General features: G+C 39.5%; 2 protein-coding genes across 8 annotated transcripts in view; both read left to right on the top strand.

The window, feature by feature from the left end:
• The window catches only part of fgf12a (fibroblast growth factor 12a), a 197,591-nt gene that overhangs the window by 133,488 nt on the left and 44,007 nt on the right, over positions 1 to 20,096 (top strand). The window lies entirely within an intron of this gene.
• On the top strand, positions 17,874 to 19,762 carry LOC131523388 (uncharacterized). The gene has a single exon (XM_058749734.1). It carries the CDS (start codon positions 17,958 to 17,960, stop codon positions 19,164 to 19,166), a length of 1,209 nt encoding a protein of 402 aa, XP_058605717.1. The 5' UTR covers positions 17,874 to 17,957; the 3' UTR covers positions 19,167 to 19,762.

Below are 20,096 nucleotides of genomic sequence, written 5' to 3'. Positions count from 1 at the left end.
TGTGGTCAGAGCCATAAACTGGGCCCTGGAATATGCTGTCCAATGCTGTATTTTCCCATATCAGTTTTGCACCTCAGCTGTTTTAATTGTTTTTGCTCAGTAGCCTAATTAATCATTGGATTTCTTCTGCCATTTTACTACAGTACACCCTCAGAAGAGTGGGGATTTTAGTTTTAATGGGACATCATATACATTATGTACAGACACACATATGCAGACAGCACATACTGTGAATGCAAACCAATATCAGCCTCTCTGCTCTTACATTAGCAGAAGAGATTTGATTAACACAATGGTTGTAAATGTTGATTGCTGTAAGCATTGAGTATATTAGATCACTAAATAAACTGGGTCCCATAAAGCTCTACAACACTAAGTCTGGGTACTGTACCATCTGATGAAATTGCTGTTAATTAATTGTATGCCAAGCCTGGTCAGAGAGGTTTGACTTTTTTTGTTTTATTGAATGCATTTCCAGTAGCATGGTCATGGTTTTAACCATTATAAGCAATGTACTTGGATGTGCTGTGAATGATTGACTTGATTTACAAAGGTACAACGGAATATTTTGCCACCTTTGAAAAAAACATTAAAGGCATAATTCACCCAAAAATGGAAATGCTGTCATTAATTACTCACCCTCATGTCCTTCCAAAACCTTAATACCTTTGTTCATTTTCAGAACACAAATTAAAATATTTTGGATGAAATCTGAGAGCTTTTTTTGTTTTCTTTGCGCACAAAAAAGTATTTTTAAGCTTCATAATGTAAAGGTTGACCCAATGATGTCACATGTGAAATTAATTTAGGATTTTGAATAAATATCACTTATTCATCATATTATGTGGGCATAAAATGCTGTCCTATACTTTTCCTTCGTTCACTGAGATGGAACTGTGTCCTTTCCAGACTCCCAATGTGAATGAGGCAGCTGTCTAGACGCTACTGACCTTATCCTTTGAATAGTAATGACCTGTCAGACAGACTCAGGAATAAAAAATCATCTAGTTCAAGCAGCTGCCTAATCTAGACTCACATAAATTCATCTTCCTTTATATTATTTTACACCAGATGTGTCAGGTCTTTTCTCACAAGGCCTTTGTTATATTAGACATGCACTCCAGCATTAATAGTCTCACATTCATCAAGTTATTAGGCTTTTTCTCCATTTCTTTAGTCGTTCTGCAAACACAACAACATGTCTGCCCTTTGGTTAAATGTCTGTCTTCTGCAGTGTTTATGGTGCATTTATTCAGGGTATTTTTTTTGTTTGTTTGTTTGTTTTTCATTTTAACATCATTATAACTGCCTTCTGCTTCATTCTGCTGTTTTGCCTTATTGGTCCTTGTTGGCTTCATTTGGCTGTTTGTATTACACTTCTTAACTTTGCTAAAGATTGAAATGAGTTTTGATTTTACTAAGTGCATTAAACTGCTGAATTCAAACTAAGGTGGTCTATAATACCTGGAGCAGTGCCAGATCCTTCCAAACCTCTCACCGTCAGTACCAACATATTACAAAGATGTGTTGTTTCCAAAAATCATAGTTCCAACAAACATTTGCAAACAGCATCTCAAACTTGTATGGCTAGAACTACAGCTCTTGACCTGTGGTTAGAAGCATGTGGTCAGTGCTGTTTTTGAAGAGTGCATTAATGTGTAAGGGAATATGATGTAGGTGTCACAGCTTAGCTGCAAATGTTGAATAAAAGGTGCTGGATCTATTCACAGGGAGTGAAGGTTTGTTAAAACCTTCATAGTCCAAATGAGATGGGAGAGTGGGGGCTCTGGAGGAGGATGTAGAGCAGGGATACAGGTCAGACGGGGCCAGGGATAAGTCATAGGCAGGATAAACTAGGGAAAAGACAGAGGCAGGAGCAGCTATGGCAGAGAAGGTGGTGGGAGAAGCTATGGTGGAACCCTAGTCTCAGGATGAAAACAAAGGAGGGAGGAGGGAGGAGAAAGGGCGAAAGCTTGGCTGGCAGAACCACGATGACGAGCGAATGAGACAGAGCCAATGGTGGTGGAGACACAGGCAGAGCTGAAGAGCTGGCTGGACCGGGCGACACTGAAGGTACTGAAGGTACTGAAGGTCCTGGAAGCCAGGGCAGAGCCACAGCAAAAAGTGGTATCTCAGAGTTGTTGAGAAAGCTGCTGACTGAATGAAATGCATAGAGTAAAGTGTGCATACTGCATGTTAACATTGTTTTAAAAAATATATATTGTGACCTTGAGTTGATTAATTAGCAAACGTTATTAAACCACCACCTGCTCGTTACGTCATCTGGTTGTGTTCGGGTCAAATTGACCAGGAGAAGATTTTCTTTTTCCCGAAAATACTAGTTAACGTTATCGCATTGGACTCATACCCTACCTGAACAAAGTCCGTAAGTTTAAGTACTTCTCAGAATTCTTTTTTTTTAATTTTCATAATGTTTTGTGGGTTTTATTTCACCTAGTCACACTTGTGGTGTTCCTGGTCAAAAATGACCGGACTCCAAACAATTGCTTATAAATCTCTCATTATGCTATATTATCACCAAATATTGGATTAATTCTTTTTGTCAACTTGTTTTCTTTCATTTAGGACTGGTTTTGTGTTTCTATTTGCATCTGATTAATCGAAGGCCTCATTTATCTGAGAGTAAGTACCTCGTTTTTTGAGTGAAAATTTTTTTCACTCTTATCAAACAAAAAATATAAAATATTTGCACTGTTTATCACACTAGTGTGATTTAATGTTTAATCAAGAAGTTTGCTTTTAAATGCTTTTATTTTGTACAAAATTGCAAAAAGTCACACTTGTGGTGTTCCCGGTCAAAAATGACCGGACTCCAAACAATTGCCTATAAATCTCTCATGCTATATTGTCACAAAATATTGAATTAATTATTTTTGTCAACTTGTTTTCTTTCATTTAGGACTGGTTTTGTGTTTCTATTTGCATCTGATTAATCATAGGCCTCATTTATCTGAGAGTAGGTACCTCGTTTTTTGAGTGAAAAAAAACAATTTTTTATGAATAATTTTCACAATATCAAACAAAAAAAAAATTATAAAATATTTGCACTGCTTATCACACTAGTGTGATTTAATGTTTAATCAGGAATTTTGCTTGTAAATGCTTTTATTTTGTACAAAATTGCAAAAAGTCACACTTATGGTGTTCCCGGTCAAAATGACGGACTCCAAACAATTGCCTATAAATCTCTCATGCTATATTGTCACCAAATATTGAATTAATTCTTTTTGTCAACTTGTTTTCTTTCATTTAGGACTGGTTTTGTGTTTCTATTTGCATCTGATTAATCGTAGGCCTCATTTATCTGAAAGTAGGTACCTTGTTTTTGAGTGAAAAAAAGGCATTTTTATGAATAATTTTCACAATATCAAACAAAAAAAATTATAAAATATTTGCACTGTTTATCACACTAGTGTGATTTAATGTTTAATCAAGAAGTTTGCTTTTAAATGCTTTTATTTTGTACAAAATTGCAAAAAGTCACACTTGTGGTGTTCCCGGTCAAAAATGACCGGACTCCAAACAATTGCCTATAAATCTCTCATGCAATACTGTCACCAAATATTAGATTCATTCTTTTTGTCAACTTGTTTTCTTTCATTTAGGACTGGTTTTGTGTTTCTATTTGCATCTGATTAATCGTAGGCCTCATTTATCTGAAAGTAGGTACCTTGTTTTTTGAGTGAAAAAGGCATTTTTTATGTTTTTCACAATATGAGATAAAAGAAAAAAAATATATGAAAATTTGCACTGTTTGTCACACTAGTGTGCTTTAATGTTTAATCAGGAAATTTTCTTTTAAATGCTTTTATTTTGTACAAAATTGGGTAACACTTTAAAGGTGTCATAATACAGAGTAATTACCTAATTAAGTACTTAGTAGTAGCTGTTGTACTACCCATGTTTGGGAGGTGATGGCGGCGCGTGTACATGCAGCGGCTCAGCACTCCGCGAATCGGCTCCTTTTGTATAGTCTATTGATAGTTTTTATATTTCATTAAGTGCCACGTATGCACAGACACATGCACAGAAATATGTAAAATACAGTCGGCACGAATTGATCATCATCAGTCTGATGCCTGGGGACTGTATTTTTAACCAGGAAGATCCTATACACGACCATACCGTTAGAGCTTGTTAGACCGCCGGGGTCTCCGTGGATTACTCTCCCTGCTGGGAAGCAACAAAGGCAGCGCAGAGAGAGGAAACAGAAGCGAGGCTGCAGAGCTGGGATACGAACCAGGCTAGGCAAAGTCCCACACAAGCCTCCACTGCAGAGCCTCTTCATTACAAACACAAGATCACTTACCAACAAAATCGATGAGCTGGAACTTATTGCACTCGCACAGAAAACCATCCAGGACTGTTGTGTTTTGGTAATTACGGAAACTTGGCTAAACCCAGCCATTCCAGAAGAGGCTATTCGGCTAACAGGCCGTGTAGCACACCGGACAGACAGGACCGCAGACTCTGGTAAGAGCAGAGGAGGGGGGCTTTGTGTTTACACTAATAACAGCTGGTGCACAAACGCCATAATCACTGACACTTACTGCTCCTCGGACTTGGAGTATTTATCAGTAAGATGTCATCCCTTCTATCTTCCATGAGAATTTACAGTTATTATAATTACTGCTGTCTACATACCTCCAGATGCTAACATTATAATAGCTTTGGGCTACTTGCTAACTGCCATTAGCAAACAACAGCAGGCCCATCCAGATGGATTCTTCATAATAGCTGGTGACTTCAACAGAGCAAGTCTAAAGACTGTCCTCCCAAAGTTTCATCAACATGTTCAGTGTCCAACTAGAGGAAAAAATATACTTGACCATGTTTATAGTAACATCAAGCATAAATATAAGGCGTCACCTCTTCCCCATCTAGGACTGTCTGACCACATTTCATTGTTTTTGACTCTGGCATACAGACCGCTCATCAACAGGGTCAAACCATCTGTTAAAACAATACAAATGTGGCCAGAAGGGTCATCTGAGCAGTTGCGAGACTGCTTCGGCCACACTGACTGGACTGTATTTGTGGATGATAACATTGACATCTACACATCTTCTGTGCTATTTTATATAAAATGCTGCATAGATAATGTGACCATTATGAAACAGATTCACATCTTTCCTAACAGCAAGCCGTGGATGACCAAGAATGTAAAACTCTTGCTGAAGGCCCATAATTCAGCTTTACGGTCTGGTGACATGCAGCAGTACAGAACAGCCAGGATGAATCTAAAGAAAGGCATCAGGGATAATGGTAATTTTAGATGACCTTTCGGATGTATTTAATTATAAAACACTTTATAATCTATAATAACATTTATTAACAACATATTTAATAGTTTCTCTAAACTTTCTTTTAATATTTAGACAATATTTAGACAAGCACCTGCAATTCTGACCAAATTAAAGATACGTTGTGTGTGAATTTGCACACATTACTTTGCAAAAACGTTTGCAGTTAGTTTTTAATATTACATTCATTGAGGACTCTATGCTTACATTTCTTTTCAGGAGCACTAGTGCTCCTACTTAAAAAAAAATACAATTTAAAAAAAAATTATAAATAAAAAATAGGAACAGACCTTCTGATCAATGACAGGATTCCTGGGATTCGGTAACATTTCAACTTAAAATATACATGTTTTTCAACCCCGTAACGGACAAAATGGGATTGGTTTAAAAAGGATTTTACACAGAAATCATCATAAAACAAACATCTGCCTACTGCTCTTGTGTCCCTGATAACAATTTAATGATAACAAATGTAACATTTATCATAATTTTCACATTTTTATAGGACTGAAGCTAAAAGTACACACATTGTGTGTCTACAGTCTCTTTATTTTTTTGTAAAAAATATTTTTATTTTGAAATTTTAACTAAAACCACAATTTTATTGTTTTAGCCCTTACCATGTCAGATGGTAATCAGCAAGAAATACTTTTGTTCTTAATTGTCTTCCCTATATTTTTCTAAAAATATTAATGTGACAAGGTGTGATGGGGTTGAAGACTGTAACACATTTGAAGGGATACATTGCCTTAAATTTAAATTTTTGGTTTTGTTTCTCTCTCATATTGTCCCCTTGTTTCTGGGTCAACATATCTGCATGGACAACATTGTCTTTCTGCTACAAATGTGGGCGCAATTTCTGATGTATGATGGTTGTCCACGTTTAAGTGGACATATGTCAAAAATTCTATTTAAAAAAAAAAAAGAGTTGTCATGATTTTGGAGTATATATATTTATATATATATATATATATATATATATATATATATATACCATGACTATTTTATATTTTTTCATTAAAATTATTAATAACTTAAGCAAATAACTCAACCCTGTCACAAGTTTACAACCCTGTAACAATGAGAAATACGCATATTTGTGATGGGGTTGAGTGTGACGGGGTTATGGCCACTGCTGCTCATGTAGTGTAGGAGAGTAGACCATATATGGCAGCAATAAAATAAACACATTGTATTTACTTATGAATGAACATAAAATGCTGTAAAAGTAATAATTTTCCATCTTAATTTTATATAATGGGGTTGAGTTGTTAAGATTGACAGTACCCTCCCTGACCATAACATTCCTCAAAAATATGAATAAAAAGTATGATACTACTAACCATTTTCTGCACCACTATTAAAGAGACCTGAGTGAAGTCACATATGAGTGGAGACTAAATTATGGGCGAAGAATGGTTAGTGTGACGGGGTTGAGTTCAGACTGAGAGACATAACTTTACAGTCTGTTTTTTAATCAAATATTTAGCATTTTTTTCAGAAAAATATTTTTTACAAGAAAGGAACACAAGTAAATGCTTACATTGTTGCCAATGACACTATGCACATTTTGTTAATAATTTTCTAAGTACAAACTCAGGGACATTACAAAATGCTTGGTTCAAGGTAGATATAAGACATTATTTTATGCTAAATAAAAATTATTTTTATTAATTATAATATGCATCCCAAAGTTTTGTGAAAATCTAACAATTCATTTTGGTGAACCACCACTTTAGAAACTCTGGGGGACTGACATATTACCGAATACCAGGAATGACCCAGAAGTTAACCTTCCTATTGATATTTGACTCCTTAAAGTTTTTTTTTTTTATTATTATTATTTTTTTAACCTTTGTAATGCCATTTTTCTAACTTTATTAAATGTATGTCATCTTTTGTGCCAAAAAATTTAGTTTTATAAACTTTTATCAAAAAATTTTAACTAAACAATAAATTCAATTAAAATAATTATATATACCAATAACAATCCGGAAGAATAAGTTTCCAGTCAAATGAAATCAGCATCAACAATTCATCTTTGCATGGCACAGAAGAGCACAAATGTGGCATTAAGGAATATTTACAGAATTTAAGAAATTTTTGACAAGACTCCAAGGTGGCATTAATGCATCTCATTATAACAATGTTATGAGATTAATGTTTTAAATATATAAATTTCAATGAATTAAATGACTCAAATACAGGTGCTGGTCATATAATTAGAATATCATCAAAAAGTTGATTTATTTCACTAATTCCGTTCAAAAAGTGAAACTTGTATATTATATTCATTCATTACACACAGACTGATATATTTCAAATGTTTATTTCTTTTAATTTTGATGATTAGAGCTTACAGCTCATGAAAGTCAAAAATCAGTATCTCAAAATATTAGAATATTACTTAAGACCAATACAAAGAAAGGATTTTTAGAAATCTTGGCCAACTGAAAAGTATGAAAATGAAAAGTATGAGCATGTACAGCACTCAATACTTAGTTGGGGCTCCTTTTGCCTGAATTACTGCAGCAATGCGGCGCGGCATGGAGTCGATCAGTCTGTGGCACTGCTCAGGTGTTATGAGAGCCCAGGTTGCTCTGATAGTGGCCTTCAGCTCTTCTGCATTGTTGGGTCTGGTGTCTCTCATCTTCCTCTTGACAATACACCATAGATTCTCTATGGGGTTCAGGTCAGGTGAGTTTGCTGGCCAATCAAGCACAGTAACACTATGGTCATTGAACCAGCTTTTGGTACCTTTGGCAGTGTGGGCAGGTGCCAAGTCCTGCTGGAAAATGAAATCAGCATCTCCATAAAGTTTGTCAACAGAAGGAAGCATGAAGTGCTCTAAAATTTCCTGGTAGATGGCTGCGTTGACTGTGGACATCAGAAAACACAGTGGACCAACACCAGCAGATGACATGGCAGCCCAAATCATCACTGACTGTGGAAACGTCACACCGGACTTCAAGCAACATGGATTCTGTGCCTCTCCACTCTTCCTTCAGACTCTGGGACCTTGATTTCCAAATGAAATGTAAAATTTACTTTCATCTGAAAAGAGGACTTTGGACCACTGAGCAACAGTCCAGTTCTTTTTCTCCACAGCCCAGGTAAGACGCTTTTGACGTTGTCTCTGGTTCAGAAGTGGCTTGGTAGCCCTTTTCCTGAAGACGTCTGAGCGTGGTGACTCTTGATGCACTGACTCCAGCTTCAGTTCTCTCCTTGTGAAGCTCTCCCAAGTGTTTGAATCGGCTTTGCTTGACTGTATTCTCAAGCTTACAGTCATCCCTGTAGTTTGTGCCCCTTTTCCTACCCAAATTCTTCCTTCCAATCAACTTTGCATTTAATATGCTTTGATACAGCACTGTGTGTCAATGTTCGTCTTCTGGATCATTGCCAAGTCAGCAGTCTTCCCCATTATTCAAAGAACAAGAGATACCCAGAATTTATACTGTAGGGATGGTCATTTATTCAAACTCAAATGTTAATATTCTAATATTTTGAGATACTGATTTTTGACTTTCATGAGCTGTAAGCTCTAATCATCAAAATTAAAAGAAATAAACATTTGAAATATATCAGTCTGTGTGTAATGAATGAATATAATATACAAGTTTCACTTTTTGAATGGAATTAGTGAAATAAATCAACTTTTTGATGATATTCTAATTATATGACCAGCACCTGTACTTTAAAAAATGAAACAGAAACTGCCAGTAGGTGGCATCAAGTTACTGTCTTTGCCAGTGAATCATTCATTCAATCGATTCGTTCAAACGGCTGATTCATTTAGGAACAAAGCAAGTGACTCTCTTATGAATGGGTCATTGAATCATTGACTCACTAGATTTGTTCAAAAGCAAAGATTCATTCATAAACGAAACAGCGCTGTGTCAAAGACTTGCACAGAGGCTCAGCTGTGACTTTGTTTTTTAACTATAATTTTGTTTACGAAATAGAGCAAAATAGACAGTGTTACTAAAATGTAAGTCATTTAATATTAACTTTTATATAAAATCAAAAATGTATAAACTGTTGTATAAATTCAATTTCACTTTTGCAAACTCTCTATAATCATTAAAAATCTGTTACTGTCACGAATTCGGTTCATGAACTTCCGTTCACTCACCACCAGAGGTCACTCGCTCACCACATTGACTCTCACACCATACATCACACTGGACTCCATTTCCCATCATCCATTGCACTGATGACACATACACAGCTGATTACACTGATTGCACATACACAGCTGAAGGCACTGATCACACAGCTATCATATCAAACACTCTACTTAAGCCATGGACTTTCTCTCCCTCACTGCCGAGTATTGTATGCGCTTATCGCTCCCCTAACCTTAGCTACTCTACAGAGCCCTTAATAGTTTTCCTAGTTTTGCCTTGCCTGTTTTGGATTGTGTTTTCCCCTGCCTGGACTTTTGCTTTCATTTTCAGATCTCCTCTCTCGTCAAGCCCCTTTAGATACTGTTCGCTGTCAACCAACCCAGGCCCATTTTGGATTACTCTCTGCATTGCCTATGATAGACCTGTTTGCCACTGTTCGACCCTGCCTGTTATGACCACGTCTCTGCTCAATAAAAGCTTGCAAATGGATCCGCACGCTTCTCGTCTCGTTGGTCTCGTTACAGAATACTCGGCCACACAAGGATCCAGCGGCTTTTCAAGTGGACATTTGCCAGGTATGGACGCAGCGATCTTGTTGCTAGCCCTCAAGCAGGGCACACGATCACTCGAGGGTTACATTGCGGAATATTTGGCTTTGGCTAATGGCTCAGGATTATCGGACGGTATGTTAATAGACTTTTTCTGTGATGGCCTTAATCAGCCTTTAAAATCGAGAGTGATTCATAAGGGTCCCCATTCGTCACTGAGTAGTTTTTTGGATTATGTTCTGTGGTCTGTTGGTTCAGCTTTCACTTTCGCGGAGGAATGCGACACCACACTCTCTCGTTGGATAGCAGCCACACTGGAGCAGACTCACAAAGTGGCGGCGACAGCAGAGCCCATTCGCAAAATGTTGGCCACAACAACACCCCGTCTTGTCATCGCTGTCAGTCATGAGTCAAGTCAAGTCACAATTAATGTCAAAGAGTCACGTCAATTCACAGTTGATGTTAAAGAGCCAAATCAAGTCACAGTTGATGTGACTTGATGTGACTCCAGAGAGTCAAGTCTCAGTTGATCTTAAAGGAACACTCCACTTTTTTTGGAAATAGGCTCATTCTCCAACTCCCCCAGAGTTAATAAGTTGAGTTTTACCGTTTTGAATCCATTCAGCGATCTCCGGATCTGGCGATAGCACTTTAGCATAACAGCATAGATCATTGAATCCTATTAGACCAGTAGCATCGCGTTCAAAAATGACCAAAGAGTTTCGATAGTTTTCTTATTTAAAACTTGACTCTTCTGTAGTTACATTGTGTACTAAGACCGGCGGAAAATGAAAAGTTGCGATTTTCTAGTCCGATTTTGCTAGGAACTATACTCTCATTCGGCGTAATAATCAAGGAAATTTGCTGCGTAACATGGCGCGGCAGGCGCAGTGATATACGCGGCGCCTGAAAGTAGTCCCCAGCCAGGTACCTGGTTATAATATAGCTGGGGACTACTTTCAGGCGCTGCGTATCACTGCGCCTGCTGCCGCAGCAAAGTTCCTTGATTATTACGCCGGACTGGGAGTATAGTTCCTAATCATATCAACTTTTCATTTTCGCCGGTCTTAGTACACGATATAACTACAGAAGAGTCAAGTTTTAAATAGGAAAATTATCGAAACTCTTTGGTCATTTTTGAACGCGATGCTACTGGTCTAATAGGATTCAATGATCTATGCTAAGCTATGCTAAAAGTGCTATCGCCAGATCCGGAGATCGGCTGAATGGATTCAAAAACGGTAAAACTCAACTTATTAACTCTGGGGGAGTTGGAGAATGAGCCTATTTCCAAAAAAAGTGGAGTGTTCCTTTAAAGAGCTAAGTCCAGTTATAGTTGATCTTCGTGAATCCAGTCAAGCTACCGTTGATCTTCACGAGTCAAGCCAAGTCACAGCTGATCTTCACATCGCAGCTGATCTTCACGAGTTAAGCCAAGTCACAGCTGATCTTCACGAGTCAAGCCAAGTCACAGCTGATCTTCACGTCGCAGCTGATCTTCACGAGTCAAGCCAAGTCGCAGCTGATCTTCTCGAGTCATGAATCGAGTCATGTCTCAACTGATCTCCCAGAGTCACTTCACGTCTCAGCTGATCATCCAGAGTCACTTCACGTCTCAGCTGATCATCCAGAGTCATTTCACGTATCAGCTGATCTCCTAAAGTCAAGTCACATCTTCGCTGATCTCCTAAAGTCAAGTCACGTCTACGCTGATCTTCCAGAGTCGCAGCACGTCACGGCGGTTCGTCCAGAGTCACAGCACGTCACAGCTGTTCGTCCAGATCATCAAGATCAGTCTTTCATTATCCCAGTTTGATGTCTAGTTTGAGAGATGTACCGCTGGTGTCTGCACGCACGGCTGGTATCCCCAAACCAACTCACTGTAACCCTCCTGTTCTTGCGCATATTCCCCTGTCCGAAGTGCTTCCCTAGATGGGAATCCCTTTATGTTGCGTTTGGGCTGCATACACCACCGCAGAACTGCCCAAGGTGACTGCACCCACTGCAGCTTCTCCAGAGGTGGCGGCACGTGCTGCAGAACCTTTAGAAGCGATGGGGCTCGCCTCAGTCCCTTGTATGGTGGTAGTGCCCAGCAATGTACTCTCAGCCTGTTGTGTTGCGGTCGAAGTGACCGTTATTGAACTTTCCTTGTGTCCTGAGTTTACGTCAATGAACTTTCGTCCTGTCCTGTCATGGCAATGGAGGCCGTCTCCGAATCCTCGTCCTGTCCTGTCACGGCTATGGAGGCCGTCCACGACTCCTCGTTCTGTCCTGTCGCAGCCAGAAGGGCTGTCCCTGAACTCTCGTTCTGTCCTGTCACGGCTATGGAGGCTGTCTCCGAATCCTCGTCCTGTCCTGTCGCAGCCAGAAGGGCTGTCCCTGAACTCTCGTCCTGTCCTGTCACGGCTATGGAGGCCATCCACGACTCCTCGTCCTGTCCTGTAGCAGCCAGAAGGGCTGTCCCTGAACTCTCGTTCTGTCCTGTCACAGCTGAAGGCACTGATCACACAGCTATCATATCACAGACTCTACTTAAGCCATGGACTTTCTCTCCCTCACTGCCGAGTATTGTATGCGCTTATCGCTCCCCTAGCCTTAGCTACTCTACAGAGCCCTTGATAGTTTTCCTAGTTTTGCCTTGCCTGTTTTGGATTGTGTTTTCCCCTGCCTGGACTGTTGCTTTCGTTTTCAGATCTCCTCTCTCGTCAAGCCCCTTTAGATACTGTTCGCTGTCGACAAACCCAGGCCCGTTTTGGATTACTCTCTGCCTTGCCTATGATATACCTGTTTGCCACTGTTCGACCCTGCCTGTTATGACCACATCTGTGCTCAATAAAAGCTTGCAAATGGATCAGCACGCTTCTTGTCTTGTTGGTCTCGTTACAGTTACCCTCCGTTCATCGCTATCTCACAAACTTCCATTTTAATGAATGAAGCTCTCTACACTGCACACTGAATATATTATTTACATCGTCTCTTGTTTGTTACAATGAATGACAACAACTGCAGTCTGCTTTCACGGTCTGTGCTGTGAGGAGCAGGACGCGCAGCGATAGAAACTACCTGGTTTCATGGCATTTACGTACCTGGGTGCACTGTTTAGTGTGACACGAAATACGTACCAATAAGTACATATCACTGCAGTTTCCAAAATAAATGAACACTTTCACACAAATTGACAGAGTTGCGATTAATAAAGCGTAATTTTCGCACAATTACTTGAAGAATATCATGCTATGACTTGAAAACAATAATAATATGTTTGGGAGATTTGAAAACTGATGCTTTTGAACGTTAGCATCGCACACATCCAGCTTCATATTTATGGGTTTTCATGGATGATAAGTTTGTTCGGTAGCTCACGGAGTACGGAGACGGACTTAGGAGATGAGAAGCACCGGTTCAAATCCTGTGTAACTACGACAAAGCAGTTCAAATCTGCGTAAAAGGAAGTTCAAAAGGCACAGTTGCATCAGCTAATAAGTTTTTATATCAGTTTTGCATTTGTTAACACTATCAGGTAGGTTTAGGGCTGGATTTGGTGTAGGGCATATTTCCAACACAATAGTGCACTAACCTTTAGCGACAGTCCGCGGATATTTGAATTCTGAACCGCCGCAATACGTATCCGAAGCAACGTAATAAAAAAAACAGCAATACGTACCAATATCTACGTAATAAAAACGTGCCAGGGTTCACATATTGAACCTGTGTTTTAGCGCCACTCAGTGGACATTTCTATTTGAAACTGTGGCGAAACGTGCAGCAAGATACGTAAAACGGTGTCGCACAAAAAGTGTGCATAGGTACGTATTTTTATGAGACCAGGTTGGATAGAAAAGCATTTCTATTGGCTGCAGTCTGCAGGTATTAAATGGCAAAAGATGGCATTGCGCAGAGAACCATAAACACAGCGCTACGTTTATATGCAGAACTGGGATCGCTTTCGTAGTCTTTTGAATGGATTAAATATAGAAATCACTTTAATTTACAAATAAACCTAACCAGTTCGAAAGGAAACGCCATCCATCCTCGAAATTCACTCCACGGACTCCGTCCCCCACACATCTCAGAGGAACTCACATGGACGATAAACATCACGCCACTAGTTAAGAAGGCACAGAAGCGGCTATACTTTTTAAGAATTCTCAGGAAGGTAAACCTGTCACAACGGCTCTTGTTGTCATTCTACCACTGCTCCATCGAGAGTGTCCTCACACATGGTATGCTGGCGTGGTACGGAAGTAGCTCTGCAGCTGATAAAAAGGCTTAGCAGAGAGTTATCAAGACTGCGCAGAACATCACAAAACAACAGCTGCCTGCCCTGGACAACATTTTTACCTCCTGCTGTCTGCAGAAAATACACAGTATTCTAAAGGACTCGTATCACCCTGCACATAACTTATTTGAACTGTTGCCATCTGGGAAACGGTACAGGTCTATCAAAACACGTACCACAAGATTCATCAATAGCTTTCATCCTAAAGCTATAACCATACTGAACACTGAACTGAAAATACATTCTTGACATGTAATAAGAACTAATCATGTGCAATTATATTGATCATTGAGCACTTTATTTCACTCAGCACGGTGAAAAAAATATTATTCATTTTATTTTTCCTTACGTGTAATATGTTTTTATTATTATTATTATTAATTGTTTAAATAATTTGTAGCTGGATACGTTGGCATATTTATAATTTAGTTGTATGTAAGTACAATGACAATAAACAATCTGAATCTGAATCTGAATTAAATCAAATGTACTTACCATGTAACTAAGTTATGGAACAGCCTGTAATTACAGTTTGCAATTATGTAGATGTAATAGGCAGCTACTGTTTCACATATGTAACATGCGAGTCTGTTACACAGCTACTTTTACACTTAAGTACGATCTTCATACACTTTATTTTAAGTAGCTTATGTTTGTGTAATATTATGTAATTGTAATGTAATTAGAAATGTATTACATGTATTTAAGCTGTGTACTGGTGGGTTCAATCAAACTATGGTGCAGCTGGATAAATAAAATAAATAAAATAAAGTGTTACCCAAAATTGCAAAAAGACACACTTGTCAAAAATGGCCAGCCATTAAAAGTGAATGGGGAAGATCACAAAAAACAGCACCAGTACTCTGTGAGAACACGAAAGCCTCAAAACCTATTGTCATAATGTTTTGTCTAGAATAGACTGATGAAAGAAAATATTATTTTGAAGTCAATGCAGGCTAAAGACAGGGCAGTTTGAGCATGTGTGTGTGTTTGTGAGAGATGGAGAGAGCGAGTTATCATAAAAGCATATTGCATGCACTTCAGGGTAGGATGAAATGGGTGTAATACTCACAATAGTTTGTTTGTATGCATGGATGTGTGTGTGTGTGTGTGTGTGTGTGGGTGGGCGGGTGTGATAGCATGAGTATACATGCATCCACACACGAACAGGTCCAAGGACTTTATGTTTGCAAGCACAACATGCTCCTGAACACTAGTTGTTTCTCATACTTTCATTCTTCCCCATTCACTTTCAATGGCCGGCTATTTTTGACAAGTGTGACTTTGTGCAATTTTGTACAAAATTAAAGCATTTAAAAGCAAACTTCCTGATTAAACATTAAAGCACACTAGTGTGAGAAACTTTCATATTAAAAAGAAATTTTCATATTTTTTTCATCCCATATTGTGAAAATGATTCATAAAAAAATCATTTTTCACTCAAAAAATTAGGTGCCTACTTTCGGATAAATGTGGCCTACTTTCAGATAAATGAGGCCTACAATTAATCACATGCAAATAGAAATACAAAACCAGTCCTAAATGAATGAAAACAAGTTGACAAAAAGAATGAATCCAATATTTGGTGATAATATAGCATAATGAGAGATTTATAAGCAATTGTTTGGAGTCTGGTCATTTTTGACCGGGAACACCACAAGTGTGACTTTTTGCAATTTTGTACAAAATAAAAGCATTTAAAGGTGCCACAGAATGGAAAACTGTATTTACCTTGGCATAGTTGAATAATAAGAGTTCTATAAATGGAAATGACATACCGTGAGCCTGTAAATCTCGTGAATAAAAAAGACCACTGAAAAATGGGCAAATCAGAACATAACACCGACTGTGACGTAACAGTCGGGATCACTAATAGTTACGCCCCCCAACATTTGCATATACCCACCCGTGTTCTAGGCCAGCTGCCAGCCGAACCATCAGAAGTTCTGCAGGTATTGTGAAGAAACAAGCGAGGACAACAGCGAAAGTGGCAGATCATGGAAATAAATGTTATGTTCCAGGCTGTGCAGGGGATGTGAAGTGCAAGGATGGGTTGGTGTCTGTATTCAGAAAGGCATGGAAAGCAAATAACGTATTCTAATAAAATAATGCTAGCCACTAAAGGGACATGGTTAGCTTCTTGCTAGCCGTAGCATGTTGCATTACAGTACATAAGATTTCACTTACCACATAAACAGAGTAAGAAGAGATGACTGAGGATGATGGCGAACAGTGGCGTGCGCAGACCACCGGAGGGGCAGGGGCTAAGCAACGTTGCTAGGGCACAATCACGGTCCGGGGGCACATAGACAATGGCGGAGCTAAAGTTTTATACATAGGGTGGCCAAGGCTAATTCAGGGGGTCCATAGACCGTGACAGAAAATCAGTGTATAACTCCAACCTGCCATAAAAAAGCATGAATAAACGATTGCTGATTACTTCACATTACCCCACATTAGCTATTCATTCCTACCGTAACTTCAGTGAAACTTATTTATCTTACTTCTATCACCTTATTAACCAGTGGTTGGAACAAAAGATCTAACGTTAACTTGTAGGATACAGTGAATTTTGTAAATGTTCAGGGAAACAGGACTGCCAGCTTTTGAGTTCAGCCTGGATTGAGAATTATTCAGGAATCATTAACAAGCCTGTGATTAAGTACAAAACCAGTCAAAAGTTTTTGAACAGTAAGGTTTTTAATGTTTTTTTTAAAGAATTATCTTCTGCTCACCAAGCCTGCATTTATTTGATCCAAAATACAGCAAAAGCAATAATATTGTAAAATCAGCCTATTTTTACCATTTAAAAAAACTATGATTTCTATTTGAATATATTTTAAAATGTAATTTATTCGCTTTCAAAGCTGAATTTTTTAGCATTTTTAGCCTACTATAGTCACACGATCCTTCAGAAATCATTCTAATATTCTGATTTGCTGCTCAAAAAACATTTATTGTTATTATGTTGAAAACAGCTGAGTAGAATTTTTTTCGGGTTTCTTTGTTGAATAGAAAGTTAAGAAGAACAGCATTTATCTGAAATAGAAATCTTTTGTAACATTATAAATGTCTTTATCATCTTTTGATCAATATAAAGCATCCTTGCTAAATAAAAGTATTAATTTATATAATTTCTTCCCCCAAGCCTTTGAATGGTATAGTGCATAATGTTACAAAAGCTTTTTATTTCAGATAAGTGCTGATCTTTGGATCTTTATATTCATTAAAAGAATCCTGAAAAAAATACTCAACTGTTTTAAATATTTATAATAATAACAATAATAATAATTATAATAAAATGTTTATTGAACAGCAAATCAGCATATTAGAATGATTTCTGAAGGATCATGTGACTCTGAAGACTGGAGTAATGATGCTGAAAATTAATCTGTGAAATCACAGGAATAAATTACATTTTAAAATATATTCAAATAGAAAGCAGTTATTTAAAATAGTAAAAATATTTAACAATATTACTGCTTTTGCTGTATTTTGGATCAAATAAATGCAGGCTTGGTGAGTAGAAGAGAATTCTTTAAAAAAAAAAAAAAAAAAAAACATTAAAAATCTTTAAAAATTGTTTTTGACTGGTAATGTCCACTTTATTTTTTCTTAAGGCGAGACACTGCAGGTAAATAGGGTAAAAACATTTTTATTAATAGTTATCACCTTACTTATGTCACAGAGTCACAACCATCACAGACTAATTGCCACCCATCGTCACCAGATCGACACGCTCCACTCACTCGGTCACTTTCCCCAGAGTTCTGATTCAAGGCACCTGCACCTCATCAGCACAGGCACTATAAGGAACCACCTCTCCTGCAAACCCTTGTCTGGTCTCGTCTATACGTACTCTACAGACTCTTTACCCGATACTTACCATTGCCTTGGAACTCTTCCAATCTTCTGTCATCCAGGATCAATCATCTACCCATTGTCTGCATCGTGTCCACTAATCATCAAAGGAGAGACTTTCCCTCTGCCATCAGCCAAGTCTGCATTGGATCCTTCAGTCTTTTCCTACTCCCTCCCGTGCCTCTGCTTAATAAACTGTATTTCTGATACTCACCTGTCTGCCTCCTTCTGTTGTGTGACAGAAGACCAGACCGTAAAGATGCAGAGCTCCATGGAGACTTCCGCTGATCGACCATCCGATCCTTTCGCTGAACTGGTCAACGCGGTTCGTCTGTCTCTCCAGCCCTCAACACCTGCTACACGATCAGACATTCCTGCTGACCTCGTTCACGCAGCACGTCAATCACTCCTGCTTACTGCACCCGCGACCTCCCCTGCTGCCTCCGCCAGTCCCATGGCTCGACCCGCGACATTTACCGGTGAGGGTGAGGATTGCAGCGGGTTCATCTTGCAGGTATCACTCTATTTTGAAATGCAGTCTCACCAGTTCACCAACGATCGCGCCCGAGTGGCGTTTATCATCTCTCTACTGTCTGGTCGCGCTCTGCAGTGGGCTCAATCCCTATGGCAAGCTAACGCTTCCATAACCACCTCACTTTCAGCCTTCATCGCTCACTTTAAGGAGGTTTTTGGCCAAACCGCCTCAGAGCTTTCAGTGCACGATCAACTGTTTAATCTACGCCAGGGCAGTAGTTCCGTCAGTGTCTACGCTCTCCAGTTTCGCACCCTGGCGGCTGCTAGTGGCTGGAATGAGACTGCATTACTCACCGCATTCCGGCAGGGCCTAAACGCCGATGTAAGACAGCTAATGGTGATCTATGATGATTCTATGGGACTAGAGAACTTCATTCAAAAGACCATCCGAGTGTCTCAACGTCTCACAGCATGCACCCTCTCTGAACCCGCTTTGCTTCCTCCACCCGCCGTATCATCAGTCGCCCTTCCACACCTGAACCTATGCAAGTAGACTCCTACCATCTGACACAAGTGGAACGTCAAAGGAGAATTCTTCATCGCCTATGCCTGTACTGTGGAGGAGAAGGCCATGTCATCACAACCTGCCCAGCTCGACCACCTGCCCAGCGGTGAGTTCTGTTCAACTTCCACCTCAAATAGCTCCTTTAGTTCGAACAACTGTACAGATCTTAACTCCACAAATCTGTGTTTCAGCGCAAGCCCTCATCGACTCAGGTTCAGCGGGGAACTTCATCTCCCCCCAAATTCTCCAGAAACTAAATGTCCACAGAAAACGCTGCTCCCAGGACTTGAGAATTCACACCATCCAAGGAAAGCCGCTGGGCCGTGGTCATATCAAACACCTCTCGTCCACACTGAAGCTCCGCATAGGATGCCTACACACTGAGGAGATCGTGTTCATGGTGCTGGAGGGGTCCACCACGGATGTCATCCTGGGACGCCCGTGGATGTCACAACACAATCCTCGTATCAACTGGAACACCGGTGAAATCCTGCTATGGAGTGAGTCTAGCTTCCACAAATGCCTGTCATCTGTCCAAAGATCACCCCTGTGTCGTTCTCGACCCTCCAAATTGAAACCTCCCACTCTCTCGATCAATTCGACCACCGTCGAAAGCCCTGACGTGGAGCACCAGGGTGAGATTCATCTGGAGTACCGGGCGTTCCAGGAGGTTTTCAGCAAACGGTTGGCAACCCAACTTCCTCCTCATCGGCCATGGGACTGTGCAATTGACCTGCTACCTGGGGCTACTCTGCCCAAGGGCAGGGTTTACCCATTGTCCATCCCGGAGCAGAAGGCCATGGAGGAGTACATTCAGGAAGCACTCCAACAGCACTTCATTCGACAATCTACCTCCCCTGCCGCTTCGAGTTTCTTCTTCGTGGCCAAGAAGGACGGAGGCTTGCGGCTGTGCATCGA

This window comes from Onychostoma macrolepis, chromosome 02, assembly GCF_012432095.1.
Source record: "Onychostoma macrolepis isolate SWU-2019 chromosome 02, ASM1243209v1, whole genome shotgun sequence".
NCBI classification, from domain to species: Eukaryota; Metazoa; Chordata; class Actinopteri; order Cypriniformes; family Cyprinidae; genus Onychostoma; species Onychostoma macrolepis.
The sequence above is the reverse complement of the archived record's forward strand: the minus strand, read 5'-3'. Positions and strand labels throughout refer to the sequence as shown.

What these genes read in the sequence shown, in the direction of transcription:
- LOC131523388 (XM_058749734.1), top strand. Translation starts at nt 17,958, where the DNA reads ATGTCACAGAGTCACAACCATCACAGACTAATTGCCACCCATCGTCAC.